The sequence below is a fragment of the Colobus angolensis genome, unplaced genomic scaffold, assembly GCF_000951035.1.
Source record: "Colobus angolensis palliatus isolate OR3802 unplaced genomic scaffold, Cang.pa_1.0 Scaffold95, whole genome shotgun sequence".
Lineage (NCBI taxonomy): Eukaryota > Metazoa > Chordata > Mammalia > Primates > Cercopithecidae > Colobus > Colobus angolensis.
In genome coordinates this window covers 10342111-10357318 of record NW_012123487.1, presented here as the reverse complement: position 1 = coordinate 10357318, position 15208 = coordinate 10342111, and the positions used below count along the sequence as shown (strand labels likewise).

General features: G+C 40.4%; 2 protein-coding genes across 5 annotated transcripts in view; one reads left to right on the top strand and one right to left on the bottom strand.

Moving 5' to 3' along the window:
- Window positions 1-6906, bottom strand: part of LANCL1 (LanC lantibiotic synthetase component C-like 1 (bacterial)) — a 44662-nt gene extending 37756 nt beyond the window's left edge. Inside the window, exons 1-3 of one of the 3 annotated variants that reach the window (XM_011932325.1) lie at window positions 6858-6906; window positions 6451-6547; window positions 2189-2306 (exon numbers count right to left, since the gene is read on the bottom strand). In XM_011932325.1, coding sequence (XP_011787715.1) covers window positions 2189-2306; window positions 6451-6531 — 199 coding nt within the window. In that variant the 5' untranslated portion in view covers window positions 6532-6547; window positions 6858-6906. Of the gene's footprint in view, window positions 1-2188; window positions 2307-6450 lie in introns of all 3 variants that reach the window. The other 2 variants (XM_011932327.1, XM_011932326.1) reach the window with 2 other exon arrangements.
- Window positions 6907-7816: 910 nt separating this feature from the next.
- Window positions 7817-15208, top strand: part of CPS1 (carbamoyl-phosphate synthase 1, mitochondrial) — a 191552-nt gene continuing 184160 nt past the window's right edge. For both annotated transcript variants that reach the window (XM_011932323.1, XM_011932322.1), the window contains exon 1: window positions 7817-7901. The gene's annotated coding sequence lies outside the window, so the exon portion shown is untranslated. The remainder of the gene's footprint in view (window positions 7902-15208) is intronic.

The following is a 15208-nucleotide window of genomic DNA, read 5'->3' as shown; positions in this document are numbered from 1 at the left end:
TTTCTTTGCTATTTCCAAAGATTTTAACTTTCGGTTTCTCAACTAGCCCTAGCAATATAAGGGTCTGACTAATGACTCTTTCCAACATTGTCAAACTTAATTCAAACTTGAAATCAATCCTCTTATTTTCCCCCTAAAGCAAAGCACCTCACAATAATGAGTACATCTGAGTGGCCAATTTAAAAGTTTAAGTCATTCTTTTGTAATCAGTGCTAGAATTAACTAGTGATCTGTTTCAGTCTTTTTTTTTTTTTTTTGCAAGGAATAACAAAATAATAGAAACTCCATATATATTAGAAACAGATCTGTAAGTCTGAGCCTTATATATTATTACAATGTGGCAATCAAGAGGAAAACTCAAGACAACTGTGTATTGTGCTTGCCCTGTTTTGTTCAAACCCCAATAATTTTAAATAAATAGTAACGTTCAACATTGACTGATGATATTATCTATCCACCACATCACACCTGGAACACAGTGGATAATAAATGATAGCTGTTATACCTTCCTTCTTGAAAGAAAATCCTTTCATTTCATTCTCATTTTGTGTTAAGCTTCTATAATTCATAAAAATCATAAAATAATAAAAGGAATGGTCCAACATTATGTAGTCCAGTCTTATTTTTACAAAACATTGACTTTAAAAATCCCTGAGATTGTAATTTTACTGGTTCAATCTGTCTTCCCTACCCTTGTTAAAAAAATAGAATCATTTGTCATTATTGGCTGAGTATCCCTTCTCTGAAATCCTTGGGACAAGTGTTTTGGATTTCAATTTTTGAAATATTTGCCTTATATTTACCAGTTGAGTATCCCAAATCTGAGTTTTGATAATCCTAAATGCTCAACAAACATTTCCTTTGAGTGTCACATCAGAGCTCAGAAAGCTTCAAATTTTGGAGCATTTTGGATTTCAGATTTTCAGATTTGGGATCCTCAACCTGTACTAAAGAGGAAGACTAAGAGATTGCTATTATAAATAAATTTCTCTCAGGAAGCTTTCAAACTGCAGTCCATAGATCACCATCTGCATCAAGACCACTGATGGTTATAAAAGGCAAATTCCTGGGTTCTGCTCAAGATCTACTGAATCAGAATCTCTGCTATGAGGCCATTTTTATGACAAATTCCACTTCCTTAAAATCAAATTCAAATTCCTTGGATTGCAAGCTTATTCCTCCTTGCCCATTCTTTAAAGGGAATGGGAAACACTGAGTCTCTAGACTATGCTTTCTTCCAGATTACACAGCTATCTTTTTGTTTCTCTACATTTGGTAAATTAATTGCAGTTCTTTAACTTTTCTCCTTTTTTTTAGATGGAGTCTTGCTCCATCACCAGGCTGGAGTGCAGTGGCGTAATCTCAGCTCACTGCAATCTCCACCTCCTGGATTCAAGCGATTCTCCTGCCTCAGCCTCCTGAGTAGCTGGGACTACAGGCACGAGCCACCATGCCCAGCTAATTTGTATTTTTAGTAGAGATGGGGTTGCACAGTGTTGGCCAGGATGGTCTTGATCTCTTGACCTCATGATCCACCCACCTTGGCCTCCCGAAGTGCTGGGATTACAAGTGTGAGCCATCGTGCCCGGTCTCTTCTTTGCTTTTTCTCTTTCTCACCTTTTTTGACATCAATGCACTGTTTCTTCCTAAACGTCCTCCAACCTCTCAATGGTTGAGATTGGCAATGCAGCAATTGCAAACCAACCAGCAATGACCACATAGGAGGATTAGTTCATGGAAGTATACCCCGTGTTTCTGTATGGATTCCTGTTATGGGTTAACTTTTTAAAATGCTTCTGGACATGTTTTACTCCTGAGATCAATCCTCACTACCTCTGCTTCAGGCAACGTATTTTGGAACTCTTCCCAATTCTTCCCACTGAAATTACATCTCCAAATTAACTATGTAATATTGAAAATCAATTTTTCTCCTCACAAGTATAGCAGCCATCCAAATGTCAGGCATGAATTACATGAATATGCTTACCATGTCCTAAATTCAGGGCACTATTAAAAACCCAGAAGATACTGTGGTTGGGTTGAGGGCACAGCACTCTCCCAGAAGCAATTACTCATATGCAGATGCAGGAAGCATTTAAGGGTGTACCATTCAGAGAGACAGCTCTTGGAAAAATGCTCTGGCTCTTAAGCACAATGCTTATGCCAGCTCATAGTCAGCACTTCATACCTGCCCAGCCAGTGTAACCGGTGCCATCTCGAGGGTCTGCTGATTTCACACCTCTCTCCATTTGCTGAAGAAGCTCCCGAATCTTATTGGTCAAGCGTTGTGAGAACTCAGGAGTCAGCTAGATATTAAAGGAAAACAAATATCAAAATAATGTGGGTCACCCAGCTTGCTGGACTATAAGCTATCAAAGACAGAGAGGTATTTCTTTTCCACTTACGACATATTTTTCTACCTGGGAGACTGAACAATTTATTACCTATTCTTATCAACAACATCACATTAACAAAATTTATAAAATACTGTTGTAACTTATGTTTTACATAAAATTTTTAGTTAAATACGAAAACAGACTGCCAATGATAAACTGGCTCACAGTAATTTTCCACTTAATAGTAATCGCCTATTATTTAAAACAATATTTATTATAATAATAGTCATTTTATTAAATTAAGCACAAATCATATATCTGCTGCTTTCAAACTACTGGCTTTTTAGTATTCAAGCTGCAGCAAGGTAAATTCCCTAAAGAAACATCTAATTGCTCTTATTTTTAAAAAATGATTTAAAAAAATAAAGTAGCAAAAGAAAAGCAACACAAATTCATGTGTATCAAGAGCCCCAAGCAGAATAGAACAAATATCAAACTCACCATCATAAACCCAGTGTCTGGCAGAGAATGGGGCTTCACAAATGTTTCTCAATGAACGAGCCTGTCTGCATCCTTACCCGCTATTAGCTGAGTGATCTTGCTCAACTCAGAACTTATGTTTCAATTACCTCCATAAAGTCAGGATAATAATACCTGCCCCACCAATTTCAAAATGTACTTTGAGGATTAAATGAAATAGTGTATTATAAGTCTTTCTCATTCAGGGATGTAAATGTTGACATTTTTACTAATTTTTCAGCAGATCAAGGGTCTAAGGCAAGTAATAGTTTAGATATGGATTGAAAAATCCACTAAGGCTGAGGCTCTGGGGTCAGTACCACCCATATGAAGGTCCACAGATGCTGTGCAAATAGTGAGGCTCACACAATCATTACGTTATTCTTCTTAAAGGCAAGTGAAAAATAATTTTAAACTTCTGCATACACTGAATCAGTGTCTTAAAAAGTCACTTTAGGCCGGGTGCAGTGGCTCATTCCTGTAATCCTAGCACTTTGGGAGGCCAAGGCGTGTGGATAACCTGAGGTTGGGAGTTTGAGACCAGCCTGACCAACATGGAGAAACACCATCTCTACTAAAAATACAAAATTAGTCAGGCATGGTGGCGCACGCCTGTAATCCCAGCTACTAGGGATGCTGAGGTGGGAGAATCCCTTGAACCCGGGAGGCGGAAGTTGCAGTGAGCCGAAATTGTGCCACTGCATTCCAGCCTGGGCAACAAGAGCAAAACTCCATCTCAAAAAAAAAAAAGTCACTTTACTGTATCCCTCAATAATTTTAAGAACTTGCTGTGATTCTATGAGTTGAATTTCACAAAGCAATTAAAATTTCAGAACAATGTGGATGTTACAAGGGTATAAACACTTTATTTCACCATGTAAGGATTGCAGAAATAAACCTAACCACTCACATTAGCATCTCATTTTTAAAAATGGGATAAAATCTTAACACTGGTAACAGCAAGAAGGCAGTATCAGAATTAACAACAATAGTTTAAAAATACATTAAGATTCACTTTGGAGGAGCATCCTTGATAAGGCAAATCAGACTTTCAACCACATCTGGATTATTTAATCTAGAGCACCACTATGATCCCTTATTTCACACTCTTTAGAAGAGACTACATTGTTTGACAGACACACTCCCATTATTTAACAATTTCTGCAAAGAAGATTTCAACCAGACTTGAAAATACATTTAGTAGGATAAAATATACTTCAGTGTTAATATAAAAGGCCTATAAATCTCAGCTAGATAGAAGAGTGCATCTACATTGAGAACACATCATCTACTGTATATAGATCATATATAATTTATCATCTTGCCTGGCCTTCAAGAGATCAAGAATAATGAGAATGTCTCAGCCTCATGAAGGGAAGTTACGTTCTGTTTGGCACATTCTGCATTTAATAAAGGTGACCTCTGTGAGAATATTGATTGCTTGTGGTAGACCACCAAATTATTCAAACTCTAGCAATAATCTGAAGTCTCTAAAAGTCCTTTTTTTTTTTCCTGACCGATACCAGAAAACAGACCAGTTCCTTATTGAAATCTGGTGCCAAGAAATTAAGGAGGACAGATCTCCAGGGTTTCCCTGTGTTCAACATTACCCAGTTTTAGAACTGGTATGCTACTTTCTTTCTACGATCTGTCCAAAAACTACATTAGGAAATAAATTACATTCTTACTCTTGGGTCAGGGTTTAAATTTGTGCACTTTTCCCCTTAGAAATAAAGGGTTAAATTCGGCCAGGCACAGTGGCTCACGCCTGTAATCCCAGCACTTTGGGAGGCTGAGATGGGAGGATTACTTGAGGACAGGAGTTCGAGACCAGCCTGGCCAACATGGTGAAACCCTACCTCTACTAAAAATTAGCCAGGCGTGGTGTTGTGCACCTGTAATCCCAGCTACTCGGGAGGCTGGGGTACAAGAATCACGGGCCTGGGAGGCAGAGGTTGCAGTGAGCCAAGATGGTGCCTCTGCACTCCAGCCTGGGCTCAGGATGAGACTCCATCTCAGGAAAAAAAAAAGGAAGGAAGGGTTAAATTCATAAAAAGCATTTACTTTATAGGCAGCCTAAACAGCTACATTTTATCGAAGGTTTCTGTCACTAGGACAATCCTCAAGTGTTCTCTTTGCCAAGTCAGCATGAAGCAGCAAGTCCTCCTCCAGCAAGACAAGACATATACTTCACCTTGAGAATCTGCACAGTTAGGAAGAATGCAGGCCCAGATGGCCAGAGGGAATCCATCTGACCTGAAGATAATTATAAAAACCTTTGTTTGGGCAGCTTAATACTAGTCTTAAAATAATCAGATTGACTCAAACTCCATATACATTTTGGTAGCCTTCTACCCTACACTTCTTCATCTCTTTGATTCCTCCTACCTGCATTACTGACCCAAGTTAATCTATAAAGTGACAAGTGCTTTAAGGAAAAAACACAGAACCATCAAACCCACAGATTAATTTGACAGGGATGAAATCTGCAAGGCCATTATATCACATAAAATGCCTTTTGCATGGCTGACAAGTTTCAAAGAAATAAACTAGTAAAATTTTTAAAGTGTGCCCTGTTTCCAGCTTAACTCATTTTCAAAACTTTTATTTTTATTTTTATTTTTTTTTAGAGACAGGGTCTCTCTCCATCACCCAGGCTGGAGTGCAGTGGTGCAATCATAGCTCACTACAGCCTCAAATCTCCTGGGCTCCAGCAATTCTCCCACCCCAGCCTCCCAAGTAGCTGAGACTACAAGCTTTCCACCACACCTGGCTAATTTTTTAAAAAGTTTTAGTAGAGATAAGGTCCTGTTAGGTTGCACAGGCTGGTCTCAAACTCGTGGCCTCAAGCAATCCTCCTGCCTTGATTTCTCAAAGTGTCGGGATTAATGGCGTGAGCCACTGCACCCAGCCAAAACTAGGTATTCTTAAAAATATTTGTATTCCCTCTTAACCATTATGTTCACTCAAAAAGGCATGAGCAAACACAGGCCCCTAGTATTTTACATCCAGGTTCTCTTTTGCACAGTGATTTGTGACATGCTAACCAGTTTAACTGACAAGTGTTGTTTCCTTTTTTTCCCCAGCTGTGGGTATGTCCTGTGGAGTGACACTGCTACAAACAACTTCAGGTTTCCTATGTCCCCAAATTCTCTTAGCAGTAAGAGTTTAAAGATGTCCTTACCACACACCACCGTTTGCTCTCATCATTACCCTGACCACACTTGTGTGTAATCACAAAGGAATAACACGGCACATGTGAATACTGTTGGGATTCTTCACCTCTTTAAGCAGCAAACCAAAATACATAAAAAATGCCAATTACATAGTAAACTACATATTTGCCAATTTTTTAAATTTATACTATCAATAATTGAGCTTATTTCAATAATGTTAACAATGACGTATTCAACATTATGTTGAAGCTCCAACTGTATATATTAACATGTACTTTTAAATAATTTACATATTTCTCGTCGAATCATGTATTTTTTTTAAAGGGGGATGCTCAACTCTTTCTTTCGGGCAAAAATGAGCTCCTTTCCGAACACCGTGGGGAGAGGCAGGGATGCGGGCAGCCATATCCCAAACTCACCCTCCCGGCAGCATCAAAGTAGCCCTCGGCCAGGGATTTGTTATAATCAGCATAAGGATTCGGGAAGGCCCTTTGAGCCATGACGCCGGAAGCCAGCCTGCAGAACAGGGGAAAAAGAGAAACTAGGTTGAGATAGGGGCCTCGGCCGAGTTGAGAAGGCGGCGGCCGGGGCCCAGGTATCCCCTTTCCTCCAGCTCCGCGGCCAGCGAGCGGTCTCGGCGGTCCAAGTGGCCCTCGGGCCCACTGCGGCCCAACTGCTAGGGCGTGGCGCCTTCGCGAAAAGGCTGCCAGGGCCCTTAACCCACCCGGATGAAGGGGACCCGTTTTGCAACCCCGTTCCCACGCCCGCGACTTGAAGCAAGGGCGCTTCCTGCGTCCTGAAGCCCTCCTCGGCCCTGGCCTCTCACCCAGCAGCCCCGGTCAATAACAGAAGAGGCTCTTTTACCGCCCAGTTTCTGCCAGGAAGACCAATCAGAACCTTCGCCGCTCCCGAGGCCCTCCCCCTTCTCACTTACAGTTTGTTAAAGAGACAGGAGTGTAATTTCTAAAGGATAACACAGGGTATTTTAATTACGGGGTAGCAGAAGTGAGGACATAGAATCACGCGGAGATGTGACCAATATTTCCTACCCTTCTTTCATTTTTCTTATTTTTAAGAAGTCAAATTTAAGTCCAGAGTCATAAGAAGTAGTTTTTTTTTTTTTTTAATCTGGAGAAGAAAAAGACTGCTTTTAGATCCGAACACTGGTATTTCTGCTGTTCGCAATAGATACAATTGGAGGGGGGTCGGGGGTAATGTCTCTCCAGGGACATGCCAAACTTTTTCTTTCATTTCTTAAAAAAAAAACAAAAACAAAACACCACCATCATTATCAACAACAACAAAAATATGTCCAAAGGACAGGATATCAAATAGCAATTGATAATACTTCGGGGACAGCACATGAAAACACAAATTACAGCGCTCAGGAAATCTATTGTGCTCCTTAGCCTCAACTGGACGATAATACTGGATAACAAAGCTCTTTAAAAAATATTGAAGACCAACAAAGCAGGAGCTACACAACATTCAATTTCAATGTTTAACAGTCCCTACTATCTGAAACATTTTTCTTTCATTTAAAATTAAATCCTACCTGGTACATATTAGGCCCATTCTATTGCTGAGAATTTTGGAGTTCAGTTAAAAAGTCAGCCTCACTCTCTCCTTTTCCTTTTCTCCGATTTCAATGAAGGGTCCTAGCTCCAGACTTCCAACTGGAGAAGCCCGATCTCCACCCCAACTCCCTCCCACCTTGGCCTAAGTTTGTCCTTCTGAGGCTGCCATCCCAAACTCTACTCCTAATCCCTTCCCACACCCAGGTTTGCTGTTTTAAAATAGTTACCCTCTTAGGAAGCTTAGTTCCTTTCTTTCCCTCATCAAATTCATGAAGATTTAGCCGAGGCCCATAGTGAATCTTAAACTGGATATCCCTCATATTGTACAAGATGGGTGTTTGAAGGAGCAACTCACAAGAGAGAAAAGGAAAAGGAGAGACATTTTATCAATTTTTTTCTTTAATGATTAAAGGCTTACTATCCATTTATCCCACTCACAGTCTTTAAGCAATTAAATATTACTGTTGTTAAGCAAGGCAGGATGGTAACTGTATATTTTCATAGTATGCCTCTATCTTGTTTTACTAATCCTTTCCCCTAATGATGGACATTGTTTCTAACTTCCATACTACAAATAATGTTCTTGGAACATGTGCTTGTATGAATCTGTGTGAGTATCCCTGAGACATACACCCAGCAGTCAATTGCTGGATCATATGAGATTCTGTACTTAATTTCCCCAGTGTTGTTAGATTGCTTTCCAAAACCGCTGGACTAGTTTATATTCCCTCCAACAGTATCTATTGTTTACTCCAAGAGTATTCACTCCAGCATATCAATTGTTTATATCATTTCCATCTCCTCTTCAACACTTGGTATTATCTAGTGTTCTAATGTTTGCCATTCTAATGAATAATGTAGAATCTCAGTAATGTTTAATCTTTTCATTTTTCTGTGGCTAATGGTGTCGAACTTTCCTTTACATATGTGTTAGACAATTGGGCTTTACCTGTTCATATCCTTCATTTATTTTTCCATTAGTTATTGCATTGTTTTACTGTTGATTTGAAAGAGTTTTGTTTCTTTTTTTTTTTTTTTTGCATGTGTGTGGGGTATATTCTATACATTAATCTTTCACTAGTTATTGTGGATACTTTCTTTAGTCTGTTCACATTTTCTAGGATATCCTTTATTGAATCACAATCTTTCATTTTGATGAAGTTAAACCCATGTAATTGTGACACTGTGATTTGAGGATTTAGCTTCATATTCAAATGTCTTTGTCTACTCACAGACTGCAAAGATGACTTCCCACATTTTATTTTATTAGCTTTTTATCTCTTATATTTAAGGCTTTACCTGTAGTTTACTTTTGAAGATGATGTGAGGCATGGGTCCATTAGAATTTAAATATAGTCAAAGCATGTGACTTGTAAACGCCCAAAGATTTTAATTGCTGGAAATAATATCTTCCTTCCTTCCTCCCTCCCCCACTCCCCGCCTTTCCTTCTCTTTCTTCCTTCCTTTTTGTCAGAGAACCAACCCAGAGAATCCCTCCTTGGTTCTGATACAAAAGAAAAATGCTTAACATTTATTATTTGTATTTGTCTATTCAGGCTGCCACACAAAGAACCATAGAAAGTGGCCTGAAACAACAGAAATGTATTTTCTCACAGTTCTGAAGGATAGAAGTCCGGGATTAAGATGTTGGCAGGACTGATTCCATCTGTAGCCTGTCTCCTTGGCTTGTAGAGGCCGTCTTCTCCTATCTTCACGTGGTTGTCCCTCAGTCTGTGTTGTCTGTGTCCTAATTTCCTCTTCTTACGACACCATCATAGTGGATTATGACTTCATTGAACCTTATAATTTTTTTTTTTTTTTTGAGACAGAGTCTGGCTCTGTCGCCAGGCTAGACTGCAGTGGCGTGATCTTGGCTCACTGCAACCTCTGACTCCCTGGTTCAAGCGATTCTCCTGCCTCAGCCTCCAGAATGGCTGAGATTACAGGCACGCGCCACCACGCCCAGCTAATTTTTATATTTTTAGTAGAAATGGGGTTTCATCATGTTGGCCAGGCTGGTCTCGAACTCCTGACCTCAAGTGATCAGCCCACCTCGGCTAACCTTACTTTTCTTTAAAGACCCATCTCCAACTGCCACATGCTGAGATACTGAGAGTTAGGGCTTCAATGTATGAATTTGGAGGGCAACAGTTTAGCCCCAAACAGCACCTATGCTTTCACCTGTGGCTATGGTGGCTGAACACATTTGTGGCTAACACAAATTTGACAGTTATAATTTTTTAAGGATCATTCTACTTTTGATAAATTTAGGATGATTTTTTTTTAAAATGTAGTGTTCCTTCTTTTAATCAATGTAGCTGTCTTGTGTGAACTTTCAGGAAATAATCATTGTATTATTGCCTTTAAAACTGAATACTTCTGGAAATCTGGGACGATTGATAACAGAGAAAAACAACTATAATCTGAGGGCATTTTAGTTCCATTATCAGACTTTAATTTCAAAATGTTATAATGTGTATTAGGGTGAAAACTATGTTAGTTACAAAGAGGCCTCAAAACATAATCTCCAAAATACATAGAGATGTATTTTTCTTAGTTCAGATTAGCTTTGCTCCATGTGGCCATTCAGGGTCACAGATTCCTTCCATCTCTGTTCCCGCCTCCCTCAGTGTGTGATGAGCTCTGCAAGTCCATGCTGGTCTTAGGTGTGTCGGGATTGCGGCTTGTGAGAACGTCAGGCACACCCAGAGGAGTGCACAGACCAGGAAGTGGGATTTGTCATTTCTCTCATATTCCGCTGGTGAGGATTTAGTCACTTGGCCACCCCTAGCTGCCCAGGAAGCTGTGAAATGAAGTTCTCTGCTGAACAGCTGTGTGTTCAGCTACAATAAAAGAAGGGGAGAACCGACTTTGGTGGACGGTTAATGTCCTCCAATACATAATGGCAGTTTTAGTAACTGATAGCACCTATCTGCCAGCAAAGGTGCAGCATGCTTAAGTGTCTGTGGTGTTCCCTTTGCCTCTAACCTTCTAGCAACCATGCCTGCTCTGTTTCTTACCTGTTCGCTTGATCCTTGTTAGCTGGTGGGTCTTTGGGGTAAAAGATAGATCTTGAGACTCCATATCCTGTATTTTTTCTAGAAACTCGCCACCTGCTTTCAAACACACATATACACACTCACATACACACACACACACACACACACACAAATCAGGCAAATGGTTTTTACTTTTTTCACTTTTCTCCTAAGTACCACTTGTCTCTTTTTTTGTTGTTGAGATTACCTTGTTTTCTTTTCAGCTCAAAGAAGTATAAAGCAAGAGTATCTAAGCTTGAGTCTAATATCACCACACTGCTGGTTTAACACCCAGCTGGGACTGTGTACTACTGAAGCAATTTTCTGTTTCGTTCATAGTACAGAATTCAGGGATTGACAGGAGCAATTGCCAGTGGAGGAAACAAGAACATAAACAGATGTACACCAAGCGCGCTACGGAACACTTTTAATTTCCTGGAGACAGTATTTCTTACGGCGCTGGCAGCCTTTCCTCCCTGCCTTGTCAGGATGTTATTAGTGTGCTGACAGATTCCTTTCTTTCAATGTACCTGCTGGGTGAGAGTGGCTATTATGTGGAACACAGGTGTGCTGGGGTTTCCTTGGGAGATTAAAAAATATTGTGAGTACAGAAAGTTGGTAAAAGATGTACAAACATTTAAGCTTTTTCCTTTCTCCACCTAACACTTGTGATGGGCTCTTTATCAAGCAGTGTTAGTATGCATCTTTAACAAGCAAAAAGAAAAGGAGACTTCCCCCTTTGTTGTTGAAACTATGTCTATATTGCATTGTTCAATTTATGCAGGTCCCCAGTTCCCTATATGATTGAATTTCATAATGATGGGAAGGATAGAAAGTATCCCCTACTGGAGGGGTCTTCTCAGGACAATGAATTGTTAATCAAGTGGATTATTTTTGCTTCCATCCCATCCAACCACACAAAAGTCAGTCATGGAAAGAGATGATGTAGTACCAAAGCCCTGCGTTGTCCCATTCTGATGTGTTCTTTTGGCATATCTGATAGTTGTACACCCTGGCAGGGGAGAGTAGCCAACAGAGAGATACTCAGGCCTTTGCAGTTCTTCTTTTAAGATTTGGAATTGCCACACAGCAGGTGATTTTCAATCATTTGAAAGAGCAACCTTAACATTTTCCAACTTGCCTAGTAGCCATGTTATTTGTGCTTCATTTTTCCTTTCTATTTGCCTTGAGTTCAGGTGTATAGGTGAGTAACTGTAAGTAGAATGTAGTTCATAAGAAGTGGGAGAAGCTGCTACTTCAGGACAATAGGAATTTAGCAGTGGAATTTACAGACATAGAAGGACACTTCAAGAATCCAGCTGGTTCATCCTGTGATTGCCTTGTGGGATCATCTTGAACTGTCCATGCTACTGGTCAGGCAGTGCCTATGGCAACAGACAGGGCTGCAGCTGCAGAGAGGAGCTGGCTTCTTTAACTGGCTTCTTACACATCTTCGTAACACCTGGGCTGAGCCTCAAAGCCTGGGCCCAGGACTGTTCTTGGAGCTGGCTGAGAAAGGGAGGATGAAATTCTCAGGACTAATTTCCTTCCTCCTGAGGGACAGGACTTGGCATTCTAGGAGTTATACAAAACTTTTTTCCTGGGTAATTCCAAGTTCAGAAGCAGTAATTCTCATACATTATATCAGGCTCTTGTTTGAAACACAGATTCCCAGACCTCAGGAGGTTTGGGTTGAATTTGCATTTTAAAAATCTTCATATGAAACTCTTGGAGACCACGTTGAATCCTTTTTTTTTTTCTTTTGAGATGGAGTCTCGCTCTGTCTCCCAGGCTGGAGTGCAGTGGTGCGATCTCGGCTCACTCGGCTCACTCTCAGGTTCCAGCAATTCTCCCACCTCAGCCCCCTGAGTAGCTGGGATTACAGATGCGCGCCACCACACCTGGCTAATTTTTTGTGTTTTTGGTGGAGACAGGGTTTCACCATGTTCCCCAGGCTGATCTGCCTGGCCAAGTGATCCGCCCACTTCAGCTTCCCAAAGTACTGGAATTACAGATGTGAGCCACTGCTCCCAGCCTGAATCTTAATCTTAATGTGATTGTTTTGCAGACTATAGACTAGAGTTTGACATATGCTGGTGAGAGAGAGAGAGAGAGAGCGAGAGAGAGAGAGAGAGAGAGCACAATTCTGAATATAAAAGCCATGGTTCTAAAGGTTAACAGACTGAAATTCTGTGAGATATCATACCCATCAATTTCTATTTGTTACATCATAGTCCCTAAAGTATTTCCTAGACTAATGTTTAAAAAGAAAAAAAGAAATATCTTTCCACTGCAGCCTAACCTGATGTATACTTAGAGGTGGTGATTTCACCTAGATGCTTTCAGAGAAAGAGCTTTCATAACTTCTTTTGGCAGTCAATTAGGGTTTTTAATACCCTCATGTTTCCAGGAGTTTTTTTTCTTAGATCGAGACTAAATATTGATCAACCAGAAGCTTAAATATACTTTGGGCAGAATAAAGAGCAACTAGTCAAGATAAGTCTTTTTAAGTTATAAAAGTTTAATTTGATCTTCTTCAGGTGGGATAATTCAATTTTATACCCTTTCATCTTGGGGCCTAAGCTCTTTAATAAACATCCTTACCTTTAAGCCAGGGGTAGGCAAAGTAACGCTGAGGGTACCAGGAGGCATGCCGTCGCTCTGTGTGTAAAGGCTCATAAACCTTCCAGAGCAGTTGGTGGTGTTGGTGGGAACACATAAAGGCCAAGACGGGGAGATTAATCCACATCTCCTTCCTAATAACAGCATCTACTGTTTACAAGCCTTTACGGTAGGCTGGGTACTTTACTCGAACTATTTCCTTTCATCTTTGGAAAGTAGTCTCATGAGTAATACTACTACTCATCCCTCTTTTACAAGTGAGAAAACAGAGACTTGCATAGTTATCTCACTGTTCCAAGGTCACTATCATGTGAGTGGTGACCACAAACCTTCTGACTTGACAGCCCATATGCTTAACCATCTACTGTCCTCCTCCTTCTGCCCAGGTAGCTCCAGCCACCAGCATTTTCTCCTCCTTTTCTCCCTGCTGGACATCAGAGCTCTTATATGCTGCCTCGACTATATGGGTCCTCTCGTAACTCCCATTCTCCATTATAAATTCCTAATTTACTCTCTCTGCTCCAAGTCTGTATTTCCCTCACTCTGAATATTTAAGAATACAGTTCAAATAAACTAGTATAGTTATATATGTTGCCAGACAAACCTTTTACATCTGTCTGCAAAAATCACATTATATGTTTCCATGTATCTTGTTTATTCACAAGTTTGGCCTTACCTAGGTGTGTCAGGATTGGGCCTCTAAAATGTCTCTGAATTATATTTTCTGATTTATTTGTTGGTTCTTTTGCTCCTTCATTGATTCATTTACTTATTCTTCAGATAGGTGTTGCAAAGTGTCTATGGAGTGCATATTGTGCTCTAGGTTTGGGGAGTGGCTTCTGAACTAAAGTATCTCACAAATGAGAAACTGAATAAGCAAACAAATGACTACAATGTGCGTAAGTGTTATGCTTTAAGATACCATGAGAATTCATGGTGGGAGAGTCACCTTACCTGACCTGAGGCAGTCAGGGAGGTTTCATGGAAGGTGACATCTGAGTTGAGTTTGGAAGGAAGCATAGCAATAGGCCAAGTGAAGGTGATCCAGGGGAACATCTCAGATGGAAGGGTCAACCTGTGCAAAGATGAGTCAGGCAAAGTCATCACACTTTCACATAAATGCCAGTAGCCCAGCTGGAGCAGAGAGAGGGGTCAAGGCCCAGAAAGAAAAGAAGTTGCAGAGAGACAGTGGTCTTGGAACTTCTTATAAGACATAACAAGGAGCTTACGATTTATCCTAAAGACAATAGAGAACCATGGAATGATTTTGAAACTGGCCAATTGTCCCATAGAACTGATGTTTATGATTTCTTTTGAATAAACATAGAAATTGACCCTCCTGGTCTTAAAACTTGAGAAATTTACATTTGTATTATCTGAGTTCCTTTCTCAGGAAACCAACCATCAGGCCTCTCAGATAGTATCAAGCAACTGTAACTTACCGGATCACCACATCTGGACGATGAGATGCCAGAACGCTCACCTATCATGACTACCTAACCGACACCTGCTTTCTGTTGACAAACTGCTCCTCCTTACCCCTCCTAAATTCTGTATTCCCACATATGATTACATTTCTTTCCTGCTATAAATCCCCCTAATTTTAGTAGGTGTAGGAGATAGACTTCAGACTGATTTTCCATCTCCTTGGCACCTGATTAAAGCATTTTTCCAGGCAATACTCATTGTCTCAGGGATTGGTTTTCTGCGTGGCATGCAGCAGGATCTAGACTGAACCCCTAGTGTTTCAGTAACAGTTTTTAAAAATAGATCTTGGCCGGGCATGGTGGCTCACACCTGTAATCCCAGCACTTTGGGAGGCCGAGGTGGGTGGATCATGAGGTCAGGAGATTGAGAGCATCCTGGCTAACATGGTGAAACCCCGTCTCTACTAAAATTACAAAAAGAAAAATTAGCCTGGCATGGTGGTGGGTGCCTGT